This window comes from Harmonia axyridis, chromosome 7, assembly GCF_914767665.1.
Source record: "Harmonia axyridis chromosome 7, icHarAxyr1.1, whole genome shotgun sequence".
NCBI classification, from domain to species: Eukaryota; Metazoa; Arthropoda; class Insecta; order Coleoptera; family Coccinellidae; genus Harmonia; species Harmonia axyridis.
In genome coordinates this window covers 8,840,411-8,860,251 of record NC_059507.1, presented here as the reverse complement: position 1 = coordinate 8,860,251, position 19,841 = coordinate 8,840,411, and the positions used below count along the sequence as shown (strand labels likewise).

The window sequence follows — 19,841 nt, the reverse complement described above, 5'->3', positions numbered from 1 at the left end:
ATCATGCGAATGAGTGAAATACACTAATACTGATATTTTTAGGATTGTGTTTATTATGTTGAACTTGTTTGAAATATTCAGGATCCGAAGAGAATACATTAAATAATTGGTATTCATCCAATTTCATAGTATCTCCTTCAAATTAGAGCTTTCCACCAAATTCGTAATCTTCATATTTTCTTTGACTTCTAGGAGATGTAAGAATGTATTAATTTTGCGAATTTAGACGGAGAAAAATTTTGAATGTAAATTTATTGGATAATTTGCCCCTAAAACAAAAAACGAATTAATTGGTTCTTCCTTTTGTTGTATCATACTCGGAGAAAATGCGCAATAGTGCCACAGTTCTTTATTGAAGGTATTTATCATAAGATTTTCCCATGGCGCATAACTTAATACGATGGAATTTATTGTCTCCACAAAGCTCTCGGGAGGTATTTCTCAAATTCTTGTTTGTTATCAACTCATGCTCATGTTCGAGCAAATAATATGCAGATCGCGTATATACGTTCAAACATGAATGATCTTTCAAAGTCTTTCTGTAATTTCCACTGAAAACGATTTCTGCTTGAAGTTCTGATGGAAATTCTATCTTCAATAACTTGTGGAATTTAAAGTATTTGAGTATAAAAGTTGGTTATGTTCTAATATCATTATAGAGTTTTATAATGACAGGGAAAAATGAGAAAAGCACTGAAAGGAAATAGTACGTTGTGTATCTATTAGTAAAAGAGATACTTTCCCGGGCAACAATGTAAATTTTTGGAATTCGGAAATGTGCCCTTAACATTTGGTACAAATACAATTTTTTCTGAAATCGCAATCAACAATATTATGAATTAAGCTTTTTTGAATGTTTACATTCCATACTTTCTATCTCTATTTTTTCCAATGAAAAAGTTTCCTTGCCAATCGATTCATTCATCGTTGACAAAGGTATCTATTAATAATATTCGAAATAGACAGTGATTATGATGTTCCGATGTGTGGAACTCCACCAGAGTTGGTAAATGCTGCTGAAAATAACGCAGACTCTTCAGTTGATACATAGGCGTACAACTTCGCTTCCGCCGTTTCTTTTTTCTGAAATTCGAGGCTATATTGTCAACAAACTGGTTATACATTTATGATTCAAAGTGTTGTCCATCGCTGGCCACCACTTTCTCCCATCTTTCGGGCAGCGTACGAATCCCGCGTTGAAAAAACTGGTCATCTTTTGAAGAAATCCACGAATAGATCCAATTTTTTACTTCTTCGTAAGACCGGAAGTGCTGGTCTATCAGACCGTGTCCCATTGATCGAAACAAGTGAGAGCCCGAGGGAGCAACGTCTGGAGAATACGGCCGAGGGATTTGGCACTTCACATTTCAACGTTTCCAATGAGCATCAGCCGCAGATTTCTTCATATTCAAGCTGAATATCGAAATCTCCCGCAAATGACGAGAATTTGGTTCGTAAGCTGACATGTTTAATCAAGAATAACTCTCATTCAGACACAAATCAACTAATATTTCGATAGCGTTATGTTTACAAATACCTAAGCTTATTTTATAACATCTACGATATATTTATTTTGACTACCACTTACTGCTACTGCCATCTATTGCAAAACAGCGGAAGCAATGTTGTACACCTAATGATATAATAAAGTCATAGCGCTTTGTCAGAAAAATAAGTCAGAATAAGCAGACAAAAATATTGAAGATGTGGTCATCAATAAACTATAAAAAAGCTTATTGGAATAATAATTCTTAGTCAATGTGACGTTCACATTTTACAAGATATTCAAACTCTGTAATTGGTCTTCTGTAATTTTCTGTAGGTTCTCGTTCATTCCTTAAAGACTTGCTCCAGCTAAAAATTATGTTAAAACTTCAATATTCATGAGATAGACCAAGATGAGTCCAATATATCTTCTCTTGATTGAACAGAAAATGAGGAGGAAATATGCATTCAGCTATTCTAGAACTTATCCGCAAGACCCACAATATCTAATTGTCATAAGCGAAAGAAACGAGAGAGCGCTATCGGGTAAATTTGCCCTATTTTATTATGCATAGAAATTTCAGACTACGAATCTCTATGTAAATCTTGTAACAGTTTCTATTCTTTCAGCTTGGAAATATCTCCTCATATCCATGTTTTCCATGGCCATTGCGATGCTATGCAAAGAACAAGGGATTACTGTAGCCGGCATTTGTATTTCCTACGAAGTTTTCATCTCACAAAAAGTAAGTAGAGTTTCCAGTATTAGTTTCTCTTTGCTTTCTTTGTTTAGACAACGTCTCCATCTTCCTGGAGTAGCGTGAATGATTTCTAGTACTGACAATTATTCAAATATTTGATGCCAAAGAATTCTTCTTTCCTACAACTTCTATAGAAAGTAGAGAGCTTCATAGCTTACTCGATTTCAAAACTATGTATTTCTCATACTGTGAGAAATATTATTTCACAAGCACTTTGCCCCACGCTTGATAGACCAATGAAATTGGGCCTCTGAGAAGTCATTTCTACGGAAACGCAAGAAATGAACAGATACTATCAATGAAGGCCGTTTTGAATTGAATTAGGTACATTACTTGAATTATTTAAATTTATGCTGTTGTAGGAATAGTATAGTGTGCAAATGTGGAGAATAGTATATTGTGCAACATGTGGAGAATAGTAATATTGTGCAATAAGTGCGGAAAGTTTAACTTTTCCCTCGAGTGTGGAAGTTTGTGGCACGAGCCTGAAAGGCGATTGCCGCAAACACACGTGTGAGAATAGTATATTGTGCAACAAGTGGGGAAAGTCCAACTTTTCTCGCGAGTGTGGATGTTTGTGGCACGAGCCTGAAAGGCGAGTGTCGCAAACACACGAGCGAGAAATGGACTTTCTCCACATGTTGCACACTATACTTTTCCTACAACTACAAAAATTTCAATAATTCCAGTAATGGACTTGATTCAAATCAAAATGATCTTCGTTGACAGTATGTGCTAATTTATTGCGTTTCCATAGAAACGACTCAAAAGCCCAATTTCATTGGTCTACCAAGCGAGGTGTAGGCAAAGTGCCGTGGGGAATAATATTTCCCACAGTATGAGCAATACATAGTTTTGAGATTGAGTAAGCTATGAAGAATACGCTACTTTCCATAGCAGTTGTAGGAAAAAGTACTTTCTCCACATGTTGCACACTATACTTTTCCCACAACTGCATAAATTTAAATAATTCAAGTAATGTACCCAAGTATTTTCTAAATTGCCTTCGTGGATAGTATCTGCTCATTTCTCTCGTTTCCATAGAATCGATTTTTCAAGATCCCAACTTCATTGGTCTACTAAGTGAAGTGTGGGCAAAATGCCGTGTGGAATAATATTTCTCACAGAATGAGTACATAGTTTTAAAATTGAGTAAGCTATGATAATTATGCTACTTTCCATGGCAGTTGTAGGAAAAGTTGGACTTTCCCCACTTGTTTCACAATATTCCTACTATTCTAGATGACCTTTCGAAATGTCAGACTTTGTTCCATAGAAGGCGAAGAGTGATTCTGTCATGCCAACAATCTCTTTGTCTGTGGTAGCACATCATATGAAATTTCTTATGTTATTCATTTCATTTCCAGGTGAAATTGCAACAGATAAAGTACTTTCTCAAATCGGCACTATCCTCAAAATCATCGTACCAATTGCCATGGTCGAACAATGCTACAAAAAGAATCATTGTCTTAGTAACCTCGACTGTGTGTCTACTGCTGTTCAGACTGCAGATAATGGGTTCACAGTTGCCAGTTTTCACGAGATTCGATAATCCAGCTTCAGTAGCTCCAACCCCAACCAAGCAACTAACCTATAACTATTTATTGAGTGTGAACCTTTGGCTTCTTCTGTTTCCTTGTAACCTGTGTTGCGATTGGACCATGGGGACAATACCTCTCGTGGAAACATTCTTGGATCTAAGGAATCTAGCTACAATCTGCACCTATGCGTTTTTTGGTTTGATGGCATTCATTGCGTTTACAACGAATAATACAAAACAGCGTGTCGTCATCCTAATGGTAAGTTGTTTAAATGTCATATAATAAACCATTTCTCATTCTATAGGATGTGAAGTTTATCTGTTATTCATTGAAAATCTGATCTGTTCAACCAAAACTTATTATTGAAAAGAATACTTTCTGAAAAAAAAAATTCGAGTAAATCATATATTATACAGAACTACCGTCGGATTAAAATGACATCAATGTTTTCAAAACTACTAGAGTTAACATTTTCTTCTTTATCGAAGAAAAACGTATTTTCTCCTCGCTAGTGTCCATATTCGACGCGCTCAAACTGAACTGATTCAACTAATCACAAAACTGTCAGCAAAGTTTTTGTAGTACGAAATCTCATCTGTCTAACGCCATCCAGTGGAACCTGATCGGACTCATATAACGAAAGATACAGATGACTAAAGCTATTTCTATGGGAAAAATGAAGGATTTTCTTTTACTACAACTAATGTGATCGCTTCGAATTTGTCATTTTATACAAACAGCTAAAATCACGGAAATATTGGGTTATTTTTTACAAATATCGAAATAATTGCTATATTGTATCAGAACCTCCACTTGGATTTGGCACAATATTGTCATACTTTTATACTGTCATCATTTTATTTTCAAGGATGTTCTTTTTAGAGCTATAGAACTTCAAATTGCAATAAAACAACGATGGATTATTCGATTAGCATTAATTTTATTTATCCGCAAGATAATCTTGTGGCATTACATTTCAAATATGATTTCTGGCATATGACCGCCACGGCTGGCTCGGATGTAGTACAATCTGGACGTCCAATTTTCGATGACTTTTTCCAACAATTGTGGCCGTATATCGGCAATAACACTGCGAATGTTGTCTTCCAAATGGTCAAGGGTTTGTGGCTTATCCGCATAGACCAATGACTTTACATAGCCCCACAGAAAGTAGTCTAGCGGTGTTAAATCACAAGATTTTAGAGGCCAATTCACAGGTCCAAAACGTGAAATTAGGCGGTCACCAAACGTGTCTTTCAATAAATCGATTGTGGCACGAGCTGTGTGACATATTGCGCCGTCTTGTTGAAATCACAGCTCCTGGACATCATGGTTGTTCAATTCAGGAATGAAAAAGTTAGTAATCATGGCTCTATACCGATCACCATTGACTGTAACGTTCTGGCCATCATCGTTTTTGAAGAAGTACGGACCAATGATTCCACCAGCCCATAAAGCGCACCAAACAGTTAGTTTTTCTGGATGTAACGGTGTTTCGACATACACTTGAGGATTAGCTTCACTCCAAATGCGACAGTTTTGTTTGTTGACGTAGCCATTCAACCAGAAGTGCGCTTCATCGCTAATGGACGTAGTGCGCGATACGTATTCCGCACAGAACCATTATTTTCGAAATAAAATTGCACTATTTGCAAGCGTTGTTTTAGACGTGAGTCTATTCATGATGAATTGCCAAACTAAACTGAGAATAAATCACTTGACATCTGTTCAATCGGTCGCCATCTTGAACAGTAATGCCAACTTAAAGTTATATATTTCGAAAAAAAACACCCGTTACATTTAAATTGCCTCCATCAAGTAGATTCATTGACCTTTATAATCGGTTAATTTTCAATCGATAATCCTCTTGAATATTCTATAGTTCTGAAGAGTCGATGTTTATGAAATTCCCTTCGAAGTTTCAAATCGTTATTTTTCATACAAATGAAGTATTTCATTTCGAGGGAATATGCAGTTTTAAAATAAACCAAATGTGATCAACATGGTTTTATTTTCCCCAAAAACAGTTTTTAATACCAAGCTTTAATTATCTTTTTATAGTAAAATCCGTTTGAACTCGATATTGACGTTGAATTTAAAAATGAAATTTATTCACCACACGGGAATCTAAAACGAGGAGGATGTTGCTATTCCCAAACCGTGACAAAAAACGTGAGTCTTTATTGAGCTGTATACATGAATGCAGAGCTTCCATCAACTATTCAATCCGAATTTTGTTTTTCTCTCAACCAGCTGCATATTTTTTTTTCATACAACAATACTAAATATTGAATTCGCGATGACGTGAAGCCTGTACAAATAAAGGGACAATGCTTCTGACTGCATTGAATTAATCTTTTCGATTTTGGGGCGATCCATCATACATCAGGCTAGGAACAATTCCTCAGTAAGTGGGCGCTATAATGGGTGAAATTAAAAATTTATCCCATAAATCATGCAGGGCTGTAAACGGAGATAAGTGCATCTGCCTAGCAACCGACAATTAAGTTAATTGGAACACTCTTTGAGTAACTGGGTCTTTTTCTTATCGTGAGGAGAAATGAACGATTAAACAGGGTTGACAAGAATTAAATTCATTTGATTCAAGATCAAGGCTAGGTGAGGTTAAGTTAGGTCATAGAGTAATAAACATAGATGGAGGGAGTATACGCAATGTTTACATGTCCCCAAGATAGTCAGATTACGTTGTCGGATTATGATATATTTTCAAATCCGCAATTTTACTATATCATTATGAATGTATATTATATTGAGTGAAATATATTTATTCGAGTGATTCCTGATTAAATATGCAAATTTGAATATTTGGAGTCTTAAATTTTCATAATTGTCGAATTTATTATTTTCTGTATCTACCTACTGAAATCCAATGTTTGGAAACTTTTGCTCTCCTAGTGTCATCGGTTATTTCACGTCGTTTGGCGCGCTTGAAGTTTTGTTTTCCGAATTTAGGTATTTATTTCAATATATTTTCAGTTAATATGAAACGCTGATTCACTATGGGACATAAGAAGTGCGTTCTTTATGGAGGAACTCGACAATTTAGTGAAATATCGTAACACACTGATATGTTTCTATTTCTAAATCTGGACTCACAATAATTGTAAGTCCAGATTTAGATAACTAATGAGTTTTTATATATTTTTTCGTATTGTAAAAAAAAATGTTTCCAGTGCCCAGAAGATGGCCATGTAAATGACCGAAAGCTAGGCCAAGTTTAATAAAGAACTTAATAAGATCCTTAAGTGACTTTATACCCAATACATTATTCATTTGATAATTTTTTTTTCATTAGAAAATTGAAAATATTTACTTTCTTCCATGTAGATCATTTTTTAAGGATATCATGTGAAAAACCCACAAAAATTGGTGATTCGTCAGAAGAAATATCTCTAATTTCGTTTTCAACTCACCAACCACGTGGTTGTTACTTTCTCTTAATCACTCTTAATCCAATGGCCTTAAACAAAATAACTCCAGAAAATACACCGGTTGGATAAATAAAAATCATACAATCAATTTGGAGATAAATCCATTTGATTTTTACCGAATAATACGAAAAATGCCTTTCCAATCGATATGAGAAAGTTATAAAATATATAAAATTAAATTAACAAATTCCATCAGAATCATATCGCTAATTGTCATTAATCCATCAGCGTCGAAACTGTTTTCCAGTTTATCTTGAAATATTGTGTATAATATCGATCAAAGAGGCGTGCAGAACTATAAAGCTATTCCACGTAGAAAAAAACCACCTGAAAATTCTACTAAATGGTTTATTATTTCCTCTTTTATGACAGAATACATTATCTCCTATAAAAGGAGAATCCTTTTGAGTTTATGGATCAGGTTTTTGAGTTAAGAGGATCAGTGCGGTGTAGCAATCGACTATGCTATCAATTTTCATGCATATAACTCTTATAGTTTCCGATAAAAGAGACGGTAGGCGAATTTCTGAATAAAAAAAGCTGTTCGCCTCTTCAGGGAGTTATTTATAAGCCATTTGATACAAAATACTATCCGATAGAGATGGGTTATTCTATCTTGTGGACATTTATTATGGTTGAGGATATATGGATGAACTATTTTTTAATTTCTACAAAACCTTCATCTTTTGATAACTATTTTACACGATTCGTTACAGATAGCTCTGAAATCGAATTTGAATTTTCTGTCAGAGCGACCACAACATATATTTATTCCATTAAACTTTCACATGAAATTCTAGACTAAAACTTCTGTTATCTGCATGGAACAATCCACAGAGTAATAAACATAGAAAGAGGGAGTATACGCAATGTTTACATGTCCCCAACATGGTTAGATTAGGTTGTCGGATTGTGATATATTTTCAAATCCACAATATTACAATGTCGTTATGAATGTTTATTATATTGAATGAAATATATTTATTCGAGTGATTCGCGATTAAATATGCAAATTTGAATATTTGGATTCCGATATTTTTCCTAATTGTCGAATTTATAATAAGCAGAATATTTATTATTTCTCTAATCTACCTGCTGAAATCCAAGGTTAGGCAACTTTTGCTCTCCTAGTGTCATCAGTTGTTTCACGTCGTTTGGCGCGCTTGAAGTTTGTTTTCTGAATTTCTGATATATTCAGGTATTTATTTCAATATATTTGGAAGTAATATGAAACGTTGATTCAGTATGGTACATAAAAAGTGCGTTCTTTGTGGAGAAACTCGCGATATGAGTGAAATATCGGATCACTGATATGTTTTCATTTCCGCGCGCTTCATGTCAAATTTGATAGTTCATATTGGGAACATAATTTGCTTACTGAAAATGACATATACTTCCTCTATCTATGTTCATTACTCTGAGGAAGAATCCAATCTTTGGTTGTCAGTTATTCGATGCATGTAGGTATTGTCATTGAACATTTTGAATACCGATATTGGATCTGGCTATTGTGAATACTCTTTATTGAAATGTATCAAATCAATAGGCCCAAAAAAACGAGAAACGGAGAAATTATTTTCGCTATTTCAAAATAACCAATGACGGTACATATACCGAAAACAATTCAATTGCAGAGCCACCTGTGACGGATCGTGAAAAATTGTTCATATATATATATATATAATTGTTCATAAGTTTGTATTTTTTGCCGTATGAGATGCAATAAAATTAGGAATTCCCATTTGAAATTGCCAAGTTGACGATAGTCCACCCTCCCATAAGGGTGGAGGAAATGGAAGATGTTTAACATGATTCGACTTTCCCCTCAGAACCATAATATTGTATTCTAAAACAAATTGCAGAGTGGGCTCATATTGCAACACGAATTAGAAATTCGAAAACGAGCGACGTAAGAGCGAGTTTTTGAACGCATGAGTGTTGGAATTACCTTCTGCAACGAGTATTAGGCGATGTTTTTTTATTTCAGTCAAGTTTTGTGGAATATTGTCGAAATTCAATGTAAAATTCAGATTATACATCCTAGTAACTTTTGTATTGTAACCTGGCAGTTGTTGCGACTGTTACGAAAATTGGCAGATTACGGAGGTTGAATCGCACGTTTCGAATTTCGAAATAATTTAAGACTACGCATTAAATTCGTGAATTATGTCTGATTCATCGATTCAACTCCATCACAATTAGGAGAAAATGCGAATAATGTTGGAAAAATCATTCCACTATATCCAAATTATATTATATTGTCAATTGAAGTGTGTTGAAATTTGATAGGATCAGGAGTCAGTGTAGACAACCACAAAACCATTGATATAACAGAAAACAATGCTGTAATGAGTTCATTAGAGCACTGTTTTTGGTACTATAATGAACTCATTACGAAACCGAAATAAAGTGAAATAGAGAAACCGTTTATTTGAAACATTTTTCCGTAAGTTGTTTCTTTTCAAGATTTTCGACAACTTACCCAGGTATATCAAGGCGAAAGTGAAGTATTTATGAAGTAACATAATTTTCAAAAATATCAAGTAAAGCCATAGCATTTCATATGAATCAGACAATTCCTCGAATAATATTCCCTACAAAATTTTCCCCCTAACAATATTATACAGACGGATGTATCACTGCTCCAACAAATAAATAATGCCATATTTTCCACTTCCAGGGCTTGTCATTAATGGTGTTTCCATTCCTGCCAGCGTCTAATCTCTTCTTTCCCGTGGGATTCGTGGTAGCGGAAAGAGTCTTATACATGCCTTCTATGGGATTCTGTTTGCTGGTGGCTTACGGTTGGAGCCTAATGCACGAAAAGCTCAGTAAGAAAATCAGCTGGGGACTGATTTCACTCCTCATAATCGCCCACGCTTCCAAGACCTATCTCCGGAACTGGGACTGGGAAGATGAATACAGCGTGTTCATGTCGGGATTACGTGTGAACCAAAGGAACGCCAAGCTGTTCAATAACGTGGGCCACGCACTAGAGAGCCAGGGGAAGTATCAGGAGGCTTTGATATTCTTCAAGACGGCGGTTACGGTGCAAGAGGACGATGTAGGAGCGCACATAAACGTCGGACGAACGTACAACCATCTGAAAATGTTCAAAGAGGCGGAAGAGGCTTATCTGCGAGCGAAATCCCTGCTACCCAAAGCGAAACCCGGGGAGTCCTACCAGGCGAGGATAGCTCCGAATCACCTGAACGTTTTCGTCAATTTGGCCAATTTGATATCGAAGAATTCGACGCGGCTGGAGGAGGCAGACATGCTGTATCGTCAGGCTATAAGTATGCGGGCGGATTACACCCAGGCTTATATAAACAGAGGCGACATCTTAATCAAACTGAACAGGACTAAGGAGGCGCAGGAAGTATACGAAAGGGCTCTGCTTTACGACAGCAGTAATCCTGATATATATTACAACGTAAGTAATGGCATCTTTTTTATCATCTCTGTCTTGACGAAGGGTTTTCATAGCTACCGAAAAGCCGGGTTGCCAACGCATCCGGAAAATATTATTGCTTTATTTCATTTTCATGGTATTTGGACCAGAATGAGTTCGGGCGTATTTTCCGGGAAATTTAAATTTCGGAATGGGTCTGGCGAACTCATTTCTTTGTTGTTTAATGAGGTACTACGTATGATATACGATGTTTCATTATTTTGTTGACAATATCTCGTATCATGTAAAATAAATCATGCTATGTCGTTTTAATACGAGGGTAACTATTTATGTATTGAGATTACAAAATATAAACAAGATTTTGATGCAAAATATTTGTATTGCTTTTCAAAATAATCGCCTTTAAGATCTATACACTTTTGCATGCGATTGAACCATCATTCGAAGCATTTTGTCCACTCAAGATGGTAGTTCTGAAACATGCCATTTGAAGGGCTCAACTTCATCATCGGGCGATGAAAATCGTTGTCCACTGAGTTTATCTTTAATTTCTGGGAAGAGGAAGAAGCCATTCGGTGCTAAGTCGGGGCTGTAAGGCGGATCACCGATCATTTTGATTTTTATGTGTCCAAATACTCATTCGTTGCATTTGATTTGTGTGAGCTCGGATTGTCATGTTGCAAGATGATTCGTCGTTTTGGGTTTATTTCTCTCAATTCAACGAAAACTTCAGGCGAAAAATGATTTCATAATTTGGCAGAGATGAAATCTTCAATTTACTGTAAACAACAAAAATTGAGCTCCTATGTCAAAACGTTATGAATACTTATAAAGGGTGTTTTTTTAGAGCTATAGAACTTTAAATTCCAATGAAACAACGATGGATTATTCGAATGACATAAATTTTATTTATCCGCAAGATAATCTTGTGGCATTACTTTTTAAGTATGATTTCTGTCACATGACCGCCACGGCTGGCTCGGATGAAGTCCAATCTGGACATCCAATTTTCGATGACTTTTTCCAACATTTCTGGCCGTATATCGGCAATAAAACGGTGAATGTTGTCTTCCAAATGGTCAAGGGTTTGTGGCTTATCCGCATAGACCAATGACTTTACATAGCCCCACAGAAAGTAGTCTAGCGGTGTTAAATCACAAGATCTTGGAGGCCAATTCACAGGTCCAAAACGTGAAATTAGACGTTCACCAAACGTGCCTTTCAATAAATCGATTGTGGCACGAGCTGTGTGACATGAAGCGCCGTCTTGTTGGAACCACAGCTCCTGGACATCATGGTTGTTCAATTCAGGAATGAAAAAGTTAGTAATCATGGCTCTATACCGATCACCATTGACTGTAACGTTCTGGCTATCATCGTTTTTGAAGAAGTACGGACCAATGATTCCACCAGCCCATAAAGCGCACCACACTGTTAGTTTTTCTGGATGTAACGTTGTTTCGACATACACTTGAGGATCAGCTTCACTTCAAATGGACGTAGTGCGCCATACGTATTCCGCACAGAACCATTATTTTCTAAATAAAATTGCACCATTTGCAAGCGTTGTTCAAGCGTAAGTCTCTTCACGATGAATTGCCAAACCAAACTGAGAATAAATCACTTGACTGCTATCAAATCGGTCGCCATCTTGAACAGAAATGCCAACTTAAAGTTATATACCTCGAACAAAAACACCCGTTATTACAAAAAATGTAAAATTTCACGATGTCACTATAAGATTTGATGAATTGATAATTTCGAAATTAATTAAATTATGTTACGCTACTGCTATAGTGTCCCGTTTGATAAGGAGTGACGAATGTTGGCATCAAAACAAATGCATCAGTTAAAAAACAATTTCCGTTCCTCTCATTAATGTTCTAAGGTTTTGTATGACAATTACATTCAATCATGTTTTATGCATTTTAGTTTTGAAAATATCACATATTTTGTTACCTTTTACTTGAGTTAAAATTGCACATATTACAGCTTGGAGTCGTCTTTCTGGAGCAAGGGAAAGCATCACAAGCTTTGGCTTATTTAGATAAGGCCCTTGAATTCGATCCAGACCATGAACAGGCTCTGATGAACTCGGCGATATTATTACAAGAGTTTGGCATTCCGGAGTTTCGCAAGATAGCAAGAGAACGCCTACTCAAACTACTCGACAAAGACCCCACAAGCGAAAGGGTTCATTTCAATTTAGGTAAGAATCTTGCTGAGACAACTTAAAATTAATGACCTATTCAATATTCATCATGGAATTATTTTGCATTTTCTCGTGCACTTATTTCTGAAACATTTTTCTTTTCAATGGAAATTATGGTATGAGTTCCAAGTAATCGAATTACATATATTTATCCCAAGGACAAATAATTCTTCAAGCGATTATAAAACTAGAGTTTGTAGAACAGAAAGTAACAGGCCAATTGAAAAGTCTCTAATCTACTATGGTAAAACATATTTTTTTGTCAAAATTCGATTTTATTATTCAACATAGTTGCCTTCGAGGGCGATACATCGATTATAGCGATCTGCCAACTTTTTTATACCATTTTTGTTGTACGATTTTTCTTTCGCTTCAAAATAGGCCTTAGTTTCGGCGATTACTTCTTCATTGGGCTGAATTTCTTTCCAGCGAAGTCTTTTGAGGTCTGAGGATAGGAAAAAGTCGCTGGGAGCCAGATCTGGCGAATACGGTGGATGCAGAATCAATTCGAAGCACAATTCATGCAATTTTGCCATTGTCTTCATTGATTTGTGACACGGCGCATTGCCTTGATGAAACAGCACCTTTTTTTCTTCAAATGGGACCGTTTTTTAACGATTTCATCCATTAAACGATATCCAATAACGCAATATAATAATCGCTGTTGATGGTCTGGCTCTTTTGGAGGTAATCAATGAATATTATACCTTGCACATCCCATAATACTGGTGCCATAACCTTGCCAGCTGAGTGTTATGTTTTTCCTCGCTTTGGATTCGGTTCATCGTATGCAGTCCACTCAGTTCTTTCGGACCTCATGTAGAGTAACCCTCAAATTTGCAGAAGACTTTTTGGGAATTAATTAAAAAAATTGGTTAATTATCTCAAATGGTTTGCAGGATATGATCTTTAGTTTACACCATATTATCCAAAAAATTTGTTGTGGCCTACGTCAAAAAGTACCACAGATAAATTTTAGCTAAATTAATGATGACAAGTATGTAATAATCCAGCGAAGGGATCAGAGACTATTCGATAAAAAATTACCAGTACTGTGTCTGTAGTGAAGATGAAACATAGTAAGAAAGCCTTCACAGAACAATGAGTTCTTCATTATTTCTAGTTTTAACCGTTTTATTGTATATGTTACAATCTGAGGTATTCGTTTTTATCTATTATTGATATGTTTTATTGATAATTAGATGCTCTCATGTTTCACTAATCTATTCACCAAATCAGCAACAAAAAAAATTGATATGATCAATCTACAAAAGCCGTATTTAGAGCTGTATTTGAATTGTTCTGAGGATATTTTCCCAAAAAAATATCGACAGCATTGACGATTTTTCGTTGATTTTTCTCATTGATATTAGTTAACTGTGAATAATGATTAACCTTCTAGGAATGCTGGCCATGGACGAAAAGAACATCGAGGAAGCTGAGCATTGGTTCCGTAAAGCCGTACATCTGAAAGCGGATTTCAGAAGTGCCCTGTTTAATTTGGCTTTGTTACTGGCAGACGATCAAAGGCCTCTAGAAGCCGCCCCCTTTTTGAATCAACTTGTCAAATATCATCCGGACCACGTCAAGGGTTTTATACTGCTCGGTGACATTTACATCAATAACATCAAAGATCTGGATGCAGCAGAAAATGTGAGTCCACTCATCTACCTATCCGTTGTTCATTCACTCTCGAAAATCTGATTCAATATCGGAAATATTTACTGCCTGCTTTCACCTTCAGCTCCGCTCTCTTCGATCCATTTCGAGGCTTTGTCTTTAGTCTATCATCTACTTTCGTAACACATTGCTTAGACAACCACTATCAAAAATCTAGAAGTTACACACATAAAGAAAGAATGCTGAATTAAATTTTCAAATCAGTGCATAATTCTGATAATTCTACTTGGATATAGGGAACGACCACATTGATTCGTGTATTTCACATATGTGAAGTACACAAACTTGTAAAGGGTGTTTTTTTAGAGCTATAGAACTTTGAATTGCAATAAAACAACGATGGATTATTCGATTGACATGAATTTTATTTATCCGCAAGATAATCTTGTGGCATTACATTTTAAATATGATTTCTGGCATATGACCGCCACGGCTGGCTCGGATGTAGTCCAAACTGGACGTCCAATTTTCGATGACTTTTTCCAACATTTGTGGCCGTATATCGGCAATAACACGGCGAATGTTGTCTTCCAAATGGTCAAGGGTTTGTGGTTTATCCGCATAGACCAATGACTTTACTTCACATAGCCCCACAGAAAGTAGTCTAGCGGTGTTAAATCACAAGATCTTGGAGGCCAATTCACAGGTCCAAAACGTGAAATTAGGCGGTCACCAAACGTGTCTGTCAATAAATCGATTGTAGCACGAGCTGTGTGACATGTTGCGCCGTCTTGTTGGAACCACAGCTCCTGGACATCATGGTTGTTCAATTCAGGAATGAAAAAGTTAGTAATCATGGCTCTATACCGATCACCATTGACTGTAACGTTCTGGCCATCATCGTTTTTGAAGAAGTACGGACCAATGATTCCACCAGCCCATAAAGCGCACCAAACAGTCAGTTTTTCTGGATGTAACGGTGTTTCGACATACACTTGAGAATTAGCTTCACTCCAAATGCGGCAGTTTTGTTTGTTGACGTAGCCATTCAACCAGAAGTGCGCTTCATCGCTAAACAAAATAAAATGGACGTAGTGCGCGATACGTATTCCGCACAGAACCATTATTTTCGAAATGAAATTGCACGATTTGCAAGCGTTGTTAAGGCGTGAGTCTATTCACGATGAATTGCCAAACCAAACTGAGAATGAATCACTTGACAGCTGTTGAATCGATCGCTATCTTGAACAGTAATGCCAACTTAAAGTTATATACCTCGAAAAAAAACACCCGTTACTTTCGTAACACATTGCTAAGATAACCCCTATCAAAAATCTAGAAGTTTCATAAGTAAAGAAAGAATGCTGAATTGAATTTTCAAATCAGGGCATAACAATAACTTGGATATAAGGAACGACCACATTGATTAGTGTATTTCACAAGGGTCTCAAAAGAAAGATTACATGTAAACAAGCGGTTCAAAAAGAACAAGCCGTTTGTCGAAAACATGTTCATTAATTATGAAAATACACCTTTTAGAGAATCATTTATTCAATCTCAAACGGAAATTCAAGAGAGTGTTTCAGGAGAAAGAAAACACCTCTGGCGAAATCTTCCTGGATTGGATCATTACAAAAAGTTTCTTTGAAATTTTGACACTGCGAGATCTAAGAAGTTTCTGGATCTTAGTAAAAATATGCTACACCTCCTCACTGGATTCCTCACAGAGCATTGTCGGCTTCATGAGAATGGGTCTAGCAGAATATGATGTGTGCAGATGTGTGGAGAAGGGAACTCCAGATCCCCTGGTGATGGAATGCCTCGTCATCACTAGCCAACGCAAAATCTTCTTTCGACAAGAAACTTGTAGAAGTGAGGAAGTAGCTTCCTTGAAGCCATCCAGATACTGGAGTTCATTAGAACTCTGAAACTGGAGGGAGATCTATATGCTGTATATATCAAGCTATGGCGAGAATCGGGGGAGGGGGGCACAATAGACCATCAGGTCGCAGTAGAATGAAACCCTGATTGGCAAGTATGGCTCCCATTTCAAGGCGAATATTTCGTTTCAACTTGGTTAGGAAAGTTGGTTTTCTAACGTGAACTCTAGATTCGACAAAACCCCACTGGTAAAAGTCCAAAGGTTCCTTGAATATCAACTTGCTTGGAAAATTTTTAGGAACTCGTGATAGATACATTGTTCTTTGGTTATAGCTTTAGATATTTGGACAAAATGCTGTGTAGCGAAGATCTGTGCGCATTAAAAGCACTTGCACACTTTCGAATGGAGAGGTCGGGATCATCACGAACAAATCGAATAACGCGTTCCACATTTTCTTTCGTTCTCAATAACCTTGAGCGCCTGTATTTTGGTTGTTTGATGTTGAACCAATCTCCTCAAATTTTTTCATCCATTTCCGAATGCTTGACGCATATATCAATTACCAAAACTTTGAATATTAGAGGAATTTCTTTGCACAATAGTCACAGAATCACTATTTTTGAATAAAATGAAAAAAATACGAATTTTCTTTTGAGAGACCTTGTATTCAGCATTTTTCAATAACATCGAATATTGAGATTCACATTTTTATATCCTTGAACATCATTTTGACCGTTGGTTCTTTTTCAGTGCTACAGGAGAATACTAGAAATTGACCCTGAAAATATCCAAGGACTTCACAACCTTTGTGTGGTACATGTAGAAAGGGGTAAACTGTTGGAAGCAGTGGCCTGTCTTCAAAAAGCTCACGAATTGGCCCCTGAAGAAGAATATGTCCTGAGACATCTACAAATTGTGCAGAATAAAGTAATAAAGTTGAAACTCAACCCTAATAAGGTGGTCGAGTCATATGAACTCAATAGAGAAGAGAGTAGAGTTGTGTCCAACAAAATAGTAGATAGTTCCGAAAAAAGAACTCAAACAGTGGTTACTGGTGATTCAGAAGAGCAGAGATATAGTAGTAGAGTGGTCAACACTGAACCTCTTTTCGTTCAGAATGTCCAGCATATTACAAGTGTCAATGATAACCTACCTTTCAATGATTTGATTAGTGATAAAAATGAACAAAACACTAGCAGATGGCGTGACAGAAAGCTAGCTAATAATGACGACGACCCTTCTTCTGGCATGTCTTAGTTTTGTTCTTTTCCTTGTTTCATTATTTTTCAAGAGAATTTTCAATTTATATTTCTATTCGAAGTACTTTTTATACGAGCCATTAGATGTAGTATGAATTCTGTGATACCCAGAATAAAATATGGTTTTTCCCATTTTATTCTTGAGGATTAGGTAGTGTTTTTTTCAAATATTCTATTTATCATCTTAAGGACATTTTATATTTCTTGGTTGACTCATTCGACGAATTTTTTTATTTCAAATTATTGATCTCAGCTAACGATATTTCCATGTAAGAGTGAAATTTCCTATCCCCTTAGATTCACTGTTAATCATGGCTCAATAATTGGTTTCACAATACATTCAAGAACACTGAAGTGCCAATAACTCACTGCTTGGAGGCTCTATAGAGCTTCAAAATGAGTAAGTTGGATATTTGACTAAGAATATCAATTCCACATATAGACTACTCGTTGTCTTTGAAAACTACAAATTTAGAAAATTTTCCTGTCATAATTAAATAAAATAATTTAATTTATTTCGAATATGTTAATAATAGTTGTAGTCATAAGTTATTCTATCAAGCCTTGAAAGGTCAACTATACAACTTACGATATTTTTAACAATTGCCGAAACCAAAAAAAAGTTGAAAACGAGTATTTATCGTTATTTTATTGTCAATTCATAGGATATTCACACGGAAGGAATTGAAATTCGGTTTCCTTGAAAAGACTGGAAAGACTAAATCTTCCCTTGGTCAGAACTAATAACATTCTGGTAAAGAATGCCGACCAAGGAAAGATTTGAGTCAAATTCTGAAATACGAAAATATTCAAATATCTGATCTATATTGAGTGGTTATGTTGGAAGTAGTTTCGAAAGCAAAGTCCGTGATTGAGTCAACTGTATTTTCTCTGAAATTATTGTGATGTAGATTGTGATTCTAAAATTGGTAGTTTTATGATAAGTGAAATATTTATTTTGAAATTATTCGATGTATTTCAATTCTTCCTCAACATTCCTCTTTTGTGATGTCTCATCGGTATTTAAGTAACTGAATAGTGAGTACTTAAACTTCATATGATACTAACTGAATGTAATTATTAAATAGATGTTTTAGTGTATGGCTACCCAGCCAATAGTCTAGCTAAGTCCACGTGGCCAAATATTTACGACATACATATTTAGAATTTCAAAAAACTTCAACGCCATTTGTGGATAATAGATCCTGACAGCTGAGAAAATATTTTTTTTTCTTATTACGTAAAGGTGCCTTCGAATATAACTCTATTGATAAGGCAGATAATTTTGTAATATAGGATATAAATATTTTTCTATGTTACTAATGTTCACGAAATTGTATAAATCTATGTTAATGAAGAAGAGATTGACAAAATTATTCGACTGACTATTTTCAACTCTCATTACATGAATGAGATTAAGGGAAGTGTGTTTCTTTGATAAAACTTCGAAGCAAATTGTATTAAGGATTGGGTAATATGCCCTTGACTTTGAATTGTTGTATTTTTGATGATTGGGCAATTATCAAATGATCTTGAATGTTATATTCAACACCAATAAAAATAAACAGAGGAAATAGTTATGTATACAAACTAATCTGACAATCTATTATTTTTACTTTCACCCCGAAGAATGAAACTGTCGTAGAAAAGAATTATATCGATAAAATGATTACTGATACTGTATTCCTATCGTTGTAATAAAATGTGTTTCCCAAACATAATATTTTCATTCCGAGTTTTCTTTTCTTTATTGTTATGAATCAACATTTATTATCAATATTGAAAGAAAAGCCATAACTTGAGCTTTCGTTAATCCATGTGCCAATTGCACCCTTGAAGACCATAGAACTGTATATAGGTATACAAGACCTGATTCATTATAGCAATTTTTGTATATTAGCTAGTATATATAGATTAGGGGTTCTGTTGTTGAAATTTTTCTGAAATGAAAATTAAAATTTTTAGTGAGCAATATCAAACATGGACGTGAATACTTCAGTAAAATTTTGATGTTACAAATGTTCTGCTCGAATTTTCTTTGATTCTTGTGACGCGATCATCATGTAATTCCGCAGCGAGCTTGAATTTGATATTATACATCTAACAGGTCAATTGAAGAGTCCCCGGTCTATCATAGTAAAACACATTTTTTTTGGCAAGATTCGATTTTATTATTGAACATATATAGTTGCATTTGAGGGCGATACAGCGATTATA

The 19,841-nt window shown here is 35.6% G+C and overlaps 1 protein-coding gene across 1 annotated transcript in view; it reads left to right on the top strand.

The window, feature by feature from the left end:
• LOC123684232 (protein O-mannosyl-transferase Tmtc3-like) overlaps positions 1 to 19,340 on the top strand; it is a 69,124-nt gene extending 49,784 nt beyond the window's left edge. The window contains exons 5-10 of the mRNA XM_045623408.1: positions 2,116 to 2,231; positions 3,614 to 4,045; positions 9,920 to 10,672; positions 12,644 to 12,860; positions 14,266 to 14,516; positions 17,116 to 19,340. Coding sequence (XP_045479364.1) covers positions 2,116 to 2,231; positions 3,614 to 4,045; positions 9,920 to 10,672; positions 12,644 to 12,860; positions 14,266 to 14,516; positions 17,116 to 17,622 — 2,276 coding nt within the window. The 3' untranslated portion in view covers positions 17,623 to 19,340. The remainder of the gene's footprint in view (positions 1 to 2,115; positions 2,232 to 3,613; positions 4,046 to 9,919; positions 10,673 to 12,643; positions 12,861 to 14,265; positions 14,517 to 17,115) is intronic.
• The last annotated feature ends 501 nt before the right edge of the window (positions 19,341 to 19,841 follow it).